We start from the raw sequence: 9,348 nt of genomic DNA, 5'->3' as shown, positions 1-9,348 counted from the left end.
AGCCGTGTGATGGAGAGGAGCGGCCCCTCCCCGCACGCTCATGCTCCCGTGCGCAGGAAGTGCGGGACACGGCCGGCAGGGAACCGGGAAGCCCATCTGGGCGGGAGGCGCTCATACCGCGCAAACAACGCGCCTTCCCCGAAAGCCAGTGAGTCGCGTATTGATGGCGCTTCTTTTTACAGGTGCCAGTGCTCCCAGCCCCGGAGCGCCTGCCTGCTGTCCCCCTGGCCGCTCCTGAGGAACGCTTTCTCGCTGGCGAGCGGCGCCTCAAGGAGCCAATGACAGACCCGGGCCTGGCCCAAGCAGGAGCCAATTGCCCGGAATCGGGCGCGCGGCAGCGCCGGGGCCTGGCCACGCACCAAGGCCGCGCCCCCGACCGCTCCTCCTGGCCCCGCCCCTGTCGTAAAGGCCTCGCTCGGCATTGGTCAGATCCAGTCACGTGGGGTGCGGGCAGTACTGCTCTCGCGAGAGTTTCTGGGTGTATGTAAGAAGTGCGGGCGGAAGTGCGGCCTTTTCCCGCGGCGTCGAGACGTGAGCAGGATGAAGGTGAGGCCGCACTGGGCCGGGGTCGCGCTCGGGTAGGGGCGCTTAGGCTTCCCCGCCGTAAATGGTGGCGTCGCTGCCCGCAGAGCCGCTCTTGGTGGCCGATGGTCTTTGGCGATGGGGCTGGAGCGCAGCTGCGGGGCGGATGGGAGTGGATTGCTTGCAGGCCCCATTTCCTTGGCCGGGGCTGTGCTGCCGCGGGGTTGCGGAGCGCCGGGCTTCCGAAGCAGCCGCTTGGTTCGGAGGGAGTTTTGCGGGTGAGAGGCCTGTGCAGTCGGTTGTAGGGCTTGGTAGGGAGGTGCTGTGCGTGCTGTGCCCGAGGCAGTGGCGGCAGGCGGCCGTGCAGAGCTGCGCTCTGCAGCGGCCCTTGGGAGGTACGAGTGGTCCCCCACAGCAGGTGCTGGTCCTTTGCAGTGACTTGCGCCTCTTAATGCGGCGTGTGCTGTGGGGGGTTTGTAGGAAGAAGGGAGCACAGGTTTCTGCTGCTCGCATTCTCTGATCGACCTCTAGCTAAAATAAAATCTGTTGCGACTGAAGGAGTTGTATAGCCCAGTGCGGCCGAACGTGGACCTCCTCGCCTTGGCTCTCCCAAGTGTGGTGGTGACTCCCAGGTTTTTCTGGTGAGCATTTGTGTAAGCAGCTGGGGAATCTCAACCTTGAAATGCCAAGCTCTAACCATCAGGTGGATTCTAATTTTTGTTGAAATCTTTCTCAGAAGTTTCAACCGGATTTTTTTGTTTTTTGGTTGTTTTTTTTTTTTTTTATTTGTTAGCTCAACATCTCTTTTCCGGCTACTGGCTGCCAGAAGCTCATTGAAGTAGATGATGAGCGTAAGCTCAGGACATTTTATGAAAAACGAATGGCCACGGAAGTGCTGGCTGATTCCCTTGGTGAGGAGTGGAAGGTAAGTAGTGCAGAAGAATGTGTAAGAGTTGTATTTGAGGAGCTTAAAATACAAAATTTCTCCAGTATGCACTTGTCAGCTATAGTATGTGTATGATGTGCATTTGGTGGTCAAGTTAAGAGGTTCTCTTGCTGTGTTTGTACTGAACTTGCTGGTTAGGCTAGCCTCTCCCAGTAGTTTACCTGAGTAGTGGGGGTTTGTTTTTAAAACCTTGTGGTTAGCGTTTCTTCTCTCTCACAGCTCCCCTTCACAGTAGCTTATTGATCTTCATTTGAGTGCTGTCTCTTGATATTCAGGACAAGTTAAACTTGCAGTATAAAACTGCTGGTTGTTCAGAATTGAGTTTGTTTAAACTGCTGCTAATGTATGAGAAAAAACATGTTTGGCCTGGTGGACGGGCTTGGAATAATTAGTGCTAATATGGACCGTGCAGCTGAACTTTAGGGATGTGATCTTTTCTGCTGCCATCTTAACAAGGAAAGTGATCCAACTTTTTTCCTGTATATCACTACTCTAGACACTCCTGTGTTTTCAGTTTGTGAAGACAACTGTCTTTATTTAAGCCCACAGTTCCAGAAAAGCTAGACAATAATGGTGAGAGGTTTTGTGCTATTACTTTCCAACAAAACTTCAAAGTAAAACGGATCACACTAACTGCAAGTTCTGGTATACAGAGGTATTTTTTTACATTTTTTGAGTAAAATTGCTGAACTATTCCAGAGGTGTTGGTTGAAGTTGTGTGCACTACCAGTAGCAGTGACTCTAGCTGAATCATGGACATGCTGCTCCGTTGTTCCGTGCAGTCTGCTCTGGTATCTGCTGCTTGAGGGAATAAGGATGTGAGTAACTCAGAAGTGTTCCTGTCACAGGGATATGTTGTCCGGATAAGCGGTGGCAATGACAAGCAAGGCTTCCCCATGAAGCAGGGTGTCCTGACCCATGGACGTGTCCGCCTTCTGCTCAGCAAGGGCCATTCCTGCTACCGCCCCAGGAGAACTGGCGAGAGAAAGCGCAAGTCTGTCCGTGGCTGCATCGTTGATGCGAACCTGAGTGTCCTGAACTTGGTCATAGTGAAAAAGGGTAAGAGTCTGAGTGGAACAGCCAGTACATAGGTAGACATAGACACCTGGAAGGAGCCTGCTTGATAGTGGTTGGTAAGCTGTGTGGAATTGACATGGCAGTCCCAGTTTCAGAGCATGAATGCATCTTAGCAGTCCTCAGAGCACTGCATTCTTGTAATGCTAAAACTGGTTACTGAAGCACTTCTTGTTGCTGTAGAAATCTGATCATGTCAAAGGAGCTAAGGGTGGCTGGGATGGTGCTACTGGCAGCCGAACCCCAAAGATTACCTAGCATTACCTTGAATTCTTGCGTCTTTTAAATGTAGGGTTTTGCTTCTGAACCTGGTGCTCAGTAGTGTAGTAATTGGCATTTTTAAACTTATATTCCCAAAGGTGAAAAGGACATTCCTGGGCTGACTGACACAACTGTGCCCCGTCGTCTCGGTCCCAAGAGGGCCAGCAGGATCCGCAAGCTGTTCAACCTCTCTAAGGAAGATGATGTTCGCCAGTATGTTGTGAGGAAGCCTCTGAACAAAGAGGGTAAGAGCTCCCCCTAGAACAGCTCTCTGGGTTTCTGTGATTACTGCCAAGCTGTCCAGCCCACTGCACTGGACAAAGCACAGGTAGTAGTGCATCTGGGAAGTTGACACTCACCATATTTAAACTTTGTCAGCCATAACTTGTGGAAAAAAAGTAGTTTCTTGGTTGCCTCATTTCCTTCACCCTTCTGCCATGTTTTGTCATGGTTCTTAAAAGTTTCATAGACTCCGGAGTAATTTTTGCTAGCGTTTCTAATTATAACCCAAAAGTAGTTGCTAATGAAAGAAAGTTAAATACAAGGAGAGAAAATGCTAAGATTTTTTTTTCCCCCCTCTGCTCATGTCAGGCAGTCTAAAATGAGGTCTTACTGGCAGGGCACTGCTTTCCTTACTGCCTCTGTATTGCAGTGTAAGATTTTAATTTTGGGGTTTTTGCTTTTGATTGGGGGGAAAAAAGTGGATTTTTAGAAGACTATGATTAGACTTGAGTACTGTGAAAGTTTGTGGGGGAAAGGAAAACATCATAGGAAATGGTTTTATCAATTATAGAATGTGATCCTGGTGGGCATCAGACTGGTGTATGACTGTTAAAGTCTGTCAGGATGGCTTAGTGAAATTTTATTTTACGGATGTGTGTGGTAGTGTGTTTGCCCATTGTGCGCAGTTGATCTGTTTTCTGGGATAAACAATGTCAAACTCCTAAGTAAAATTGTAGATGTCTTTCTAATGCCGGAAAAAAGGCTTGTTCTGAAAGCTATGTAATTGAGTCCTTTATTATTAAAAAATCTAGGTCTAGGGGGGAGTTAAAGGAGACAGGTCTGCTGAGAAGCTAGGAATTCTCACTTCATTTCTAATAACAAATCACAAGCATTAAGACAGTATGTTGTTAATGCTGTGTCTGGTGATAATTGATAATTTTTCCTGTAAAATTTGTGAAAGTGCTAAACTTTGTATAGTCGCTGTCATATGTAGTACTCTAAATCATGTTACTGTAATAGTAAATCAGACTTACTCTAAAGTTGGCTAGATGAGGCCTGTGGCCCACTTTGGCTGATCCCTAATGGTTTTTAGGCAAGAAGCCCCGAACGAAGGCTCCCAAGATCCAGCGTCTGGTGACTCCTCGAGTGCTGCAGCACAAGCGCCGGCGTATTGCCCTGAAGAAGCAGCGCACTCAGAAGAACAAGGAGGAAGCTGCCGAGTACGCGAAGCTGTTGGCCAAGAGGATGAAGGTAGGTTTGCCATTCTAGCTCAGGTGTGTGGAATATAGCTCCAGAATCGAGGGATTTGGTAAACTGGACTGTATGGCAAACTAGCCCTATGCCTACGGCTGCTCTGCACCTGCTCAATTTGAATATAAGTGCCCAAATATGAGTATAAACATAGCTAGTCAGTTGGGGTTTTGGAATATTTCTTATGTTTCTGTCATAGAGAATAGAAATTAACCAGGCTCACTAATTTGAGAGCCTTTTATGAAGGAAATAAACAGTTATGGCTTCCGAGGATATTTTTTTCCATAGCTATTTTAGTTCAAATGAATTCTGGTTTAACCTCAAGATGCCCAAGCATTTGAGTGATAGTGTGGAGAAATGAGATTCAGTGCTTGATCTTGATGGAGGATAAGTTGGCAAGAAGGTGTTTGTTAGCGTGTGTTTGCCCTTGCTCCTAAAACTGCAGTGACTGCTGAAGCAGTACTGAAAGCAGTACAGTAGTGCTTCCTGAATTTCATTACTTCCAGATAGAAACAGAGAGCTGCACCTTTGATGTGTTGAAAACTCTACATCAGTTTCTTAACTAAAATTTTGGGTGTGCACAGTGATATATTTTGGTGTGCAGTGTAACATAGTTTTGGGTGTTTGCATATGGTGCAAAGACACAGGTCTGTGCTGGTTTGGATACTTGGCAGAAATCTGAGCTGTAGTAGGGAAATTATTTAGCATTATTGAGTTACAGAATTCATTCCTTCAAACTGCATTTTCCCTGGTTTTTTCCTTGGTATGTGTTTTGAAGTGCTTGATGATGTGTAACATCTCCATACTTCATGCCTTTCAGGAAGCCAAGGAGAAACGCCAGGAGCAGATTGCCAAGAGGCGCCGGCTTTCTTCTTTGAGAGCTTCTACGTCCAAGTCTGAATCAAGTCAGAAGTAAAGATGTTGTGCACAATACTAAATAAACTGCTTTGGTGGTGAACTTTCAGTATGAGACTTTGTAGTACATGTTGTTACTGGCAATTTCTTAAACAGGAGTTCAGACTACTGCATCATGCACACCAAACTAGAACCACAAACCATGATCTTGATGCAGTTCTCTTATGAAAAGATTGTGTCACTCACTTTGGTACTGAGTATAACATTGGTAAAACTCAACACCTTCAGCTGATTCTTGGCAGAATTAAGTGCAGTTCAGATGCTCACTGGAACTGCTTCCCCAGGAAATGGCCATAAACCTGCCAGAGTTCTGGGCATCTGGATGATGCTTAGTCAAAAGCTTTAGTGGTGGGTAGTCCTTTGAGGAGCCCTGGTGTTCCTCTCTGATCCTTTTGGGATACTGCAAATGTGAGATGCTTGTGATTCTGTAGGAATTGGAGCATTACTCTTGAAATTGGTACTGAGCATGAGAAGGCACTTTTTTTAAAGTTTTGACTTGAAAATTTGACTTGGGGATTAGAAACTCCAGTAGCCTTTATATACTGGGTGAGGATAATGGGAATTTGACTCAAAAATACGTGTGTTGGATGCTACAATGGTCTGCAGCTAAATCAGTTTTGTCTTAGTTCTTAAAATAGTAATATGGATCCAGTTCTATTTTTGTTGAGATGCTGCTTCTGTTTATAGTAAATCAGGCTTCATTACAACCTAAGAAGTTGGGACGGTTCTTATTCCTGTGTGTGTGGCAAGGCTCTTCTGAGTTAGGGCCTCACCAGGCTAGAAGCAGATTTTAATGCATCAGATGAAAAATGTGGACTAACTAACTCAAAAGTTGCAGAAGACAAGATCTGCTGCCCATACATGAGGGGCATGGAAGGATCAAACCTGCGGTCCTTGAAATTTAATTTAGGATACTGGGATACCCATCTCTGACAAGGGCAGAATTTGCCATGAAGCACTTACGTACAGTGGAACCTGTACCTTGGTCCAAACCTCTTGGACCAAGAGACTTCGCTAAAGCAGTTACCAAGCTTAAAGCCATCTTTTCACAGCTGAACTGAGACTTACTGAAGGACAACTAATCAGAAAAGGTTAAGAGGCATGGTAATTGTGGTTATGCATGAGTTAAATAATGCTGGCTAGGTCAATAAAATTTTAAAAGGTACCATTTTACAATGTATTTTTTTTATGGAGACCATGTTCATTGCCCACAGTTTAATAGTGAAGATCCATAGGCCCTGTTAAACCTGAGCTTCACTAAATAAAAAGTGAAGCTTTTACTCCACATTAGTCACTCAGCTGCAAAAATTAATACTGAGAAAATGTAGGGAAGAGAGTAACACTCACTAAATTCACAATGCTAAGAATTTTACGATCTGCAGAAGGGAAAAACACTGCCTAGCTTCTTAATCCTAGTAAAATATACTTGCACACAGTTAAGAGGTACTCTGGTCAGGGTGTACAAGCACTGAGGCATGTCCTGGACAAGAACAGGAATGTTCTGAACAGGCTACTACTAAGTAGAGTTCTATAGGCTATTCTGTATGACCGTCCTGCTATATAGGCTGTGATTGCGTCTTCCTCTGAAGCACTGCAAACATACCCAGTTGTATGATTGTGTGAAAAAGGTCAGTGGAGTCCTGGCTATTTTTATCAAGCTTTGAAGATGTGTGGCCTTGTCACACACACATACATGGCCTTATCACTAGTAGCAAAAAAATCCTTTCTGCACTCTTCTCCCTCACTCATTTCCTGGAACTGCCTTAGTACATCATCTGTTGCTTCCTTCTGCAGTTTTAGGCTTTCAGGTCCAAATTAGGCATGACTTGACTAATCCTGGCTTGAAGGGACCTTGAAAGATCATCTGGTCTGGCCTGTTCAGGTCTGTGAAAGGTGGTTCTCCTTGCCCCTGTGTCCTCCTCAACTGACATCAGTTAGTGACACAGCAAACGTGGTGAGGGTGCTTTTGGTCCCACCATCCAGATCATTCATGGAGATGTTACAACACAGAGCCCAGTACTGATCCTTAGGGGGCCCCACTTGGGACAGGCTGCCAACCTCAGTAAAACAAGCTGATCACCTATGAGATGAGTCCTGCCCATCTCACAGATCACCCCCATCCAGTCTATGCTTGACATTTATATAGGAGGCAGCTATGGGAAACAGCGTCAAATGCTTTGCCAAGGTCCAGCTGAACAATACTGCTCTCTCTTGACATGCTACTTTTCTGTAGCACTTACCAATTTAGCCTGGCATGATTTGCCTTTGATAAACTCACACTGAGTTTTGCCAGTCACCTTCTTTGACCATGGCTTTAGGTCATGGATGACTCAAATGGTCAATCCAAAAGAGGCTAATGAAGAAGGAGCATGTTTTCTCTGCCCCCGTGCAGTAGGAACTGCAATAAAACCACAAGGCCAGCAGCTGCAATAGTCCCTTAACTGCTTAACAGCAGTTCAAAACCTGTGATACTAAATACAATGCCAAGTGCTATCTGGGAACTGCAGCTTTTCCTTGCATGTCTTAGCAGTTTCAACAGGATTTCTGCTCTTTAATGGCAGACTTTCTGCATGTCTGAAGCTTGGCTGTAAACTCAGACACACCTTAAGTTTCAGGGCAAGTAATGCACCCTGGTCAGAACCTGACCAGTCGCCATTTCACCTCTTTGCAACCAAAGGAACGGAATACAAACACCATTGATGTACATAATTACTTTTAACCAGCAAGGTCTGAATTTAGACAGCGTGACACAGAAAACAAATGAGGAAAAAATGGCAAAGGAAAGCATCTTGAAGAAACCTAAACAAAGTGTTGGAACATCCTTCTGAGCTACTCTCGTAACTAGGTGAAGTGAGCCCCTGTTCTTCCCCAGACTTCTTCTGTCTGCCACCCAACTCCATGGAACCACTGAGTCTCCTCCAGGCAACTCTGGAAAACAGTAATGTGCAAACACCTGCTGAAGCAGGACAGGGATTGGTCAAGTCTGAGCATTTTTTAGGGCTGTCTCAGGGTCAGTTGATGCCCACCAGGAACACAAGGCCTTTCCTGCTCAGCTGCTCTGGCACATGTGACTATTCCTACACAGAGGCAAAACCTCTTAGATTACTTGTGGACTCTATCAGTTTTCCAGCCTGTCAAGTTAATTGGCTCTTCCTTTTCTTTGCAGACAATAGAAGTTTGTCTTTACAGAGATGGAAGTAACTATCATTATTAGCAGGGAACTCGCACTCAAGGTTGTTCTGAACACATGAAGCATCAGAGCTTCCTTAAGCAAGCACCTTCTGCTATTTTACCATCACATTCCCTCAAATTTCCCACCAGATTCTGACAGAGGAAGTAGCAGTTCCTTTCTCTCTACAGCTTCAAACCCTGTGTTCATGCTTCTTTGGGGATTCCTCAAATAGAAGCATTTGTTCCTGCACAGCATTCTTCCTCTTTTCTGTCTCCTCCCTCAACAGGTCACATGAAGGGTAAGAAATGCTAAGACAGGGTAACATTCTTAGCAAGTAGCAATATTGAAAAGTCAGCAGTGACAAAAGCAGAGGAAGACAAGGAAAATCAGTGTGATGCTTGCAAGATACACAAATCCAAAAGACTAACTGTTCCTCAGCTCTCTATCTAAAAATAAGTCTGGAAATATGGGCTTATTATGAATCTGCTCCACAAGCTATCAATATGTGCTATGCACATCAGTCTCATCAGCCAAGAAAGGCTTTTAGGGTCTTGTATTATTGTTTCTGTCAGAATGAACTCACTGCCATACATGAGGGGGTTTGAAAGTTGTGAAGGTGAAGGCCTGAGGCACTGGCAATTTCTACTACTTAAATTTCATCTCAGCCTCACTCCTATCCCTGCCCCATAAAAAACCAAAACAAAACAAACTCAAAAAAAACCCCCTGGAAACTACATGTAACCCGCAACTATGTTATGAGTCAAGAGGTCCACCAATGTTTTGACAAGCTAGGATGCATCAGGTGAAAGCATCACTCTATGATCCCATTACAGAGCCGCTAAGAAACCAGAACTCCTGGGAAGTGTTCTCCCAAGTAAAGCCACAAATATGCTGCAGAGAGCACCAGCTATCCTCAGGAAGCCAGAGGCCATGCTTTTCCTACAAACAAGAGCTTAACAGATTGTCTGAGCCTGTTTTTCACGTG

At 45.4% G+C, this 9,348-nt stretch overlaps 1 protein-coding gene across 1 annotated transcript; it reads left to right on the top strand.

Annotated features, from left to right (window-relative positions):
• Positions 1–282: 282 nt before the first annotated feature.
• RPS6 (ribosomal protein S6) lies at positions 283–5,240 on the top strand (the record flags this gene model as incomplete). The annotated part of the gene is made up of 6 exons (XM_036403755.2): positions 283–546; positions 1,316–1,447; positions 2,317–2,527; positions 2,902–3,048; positions 4,119–4,276; positions 5,097–5,240. Coding segments are annotated over 6 exons (1,008 nt in total), but the record flags the coding sequence as incomplete, so codon positions are not given.
• Positions 5,241–9,348: the final 4,108 nt, after the last annotated feature.

The sequence above is a fragment of the Molothrus ater genome, chromosome Z (genome assembly GCF_012460135.2).
Source record: "Molothrus ater isolate BHLD 08-10-18 breed brown headed cowbird chromosome Z, BPBGC_Mater_1.1, whole genome shotgun sequence".
Lineage (NCBI taxonomy): Eukaryota > Metazoa > Chordata > Aves > Passeriformes > Icteridae > Molothrus > Molothrus ater.
This window is presented reverse-complemented; position numbering and strand designations above follow the sequence as displayed.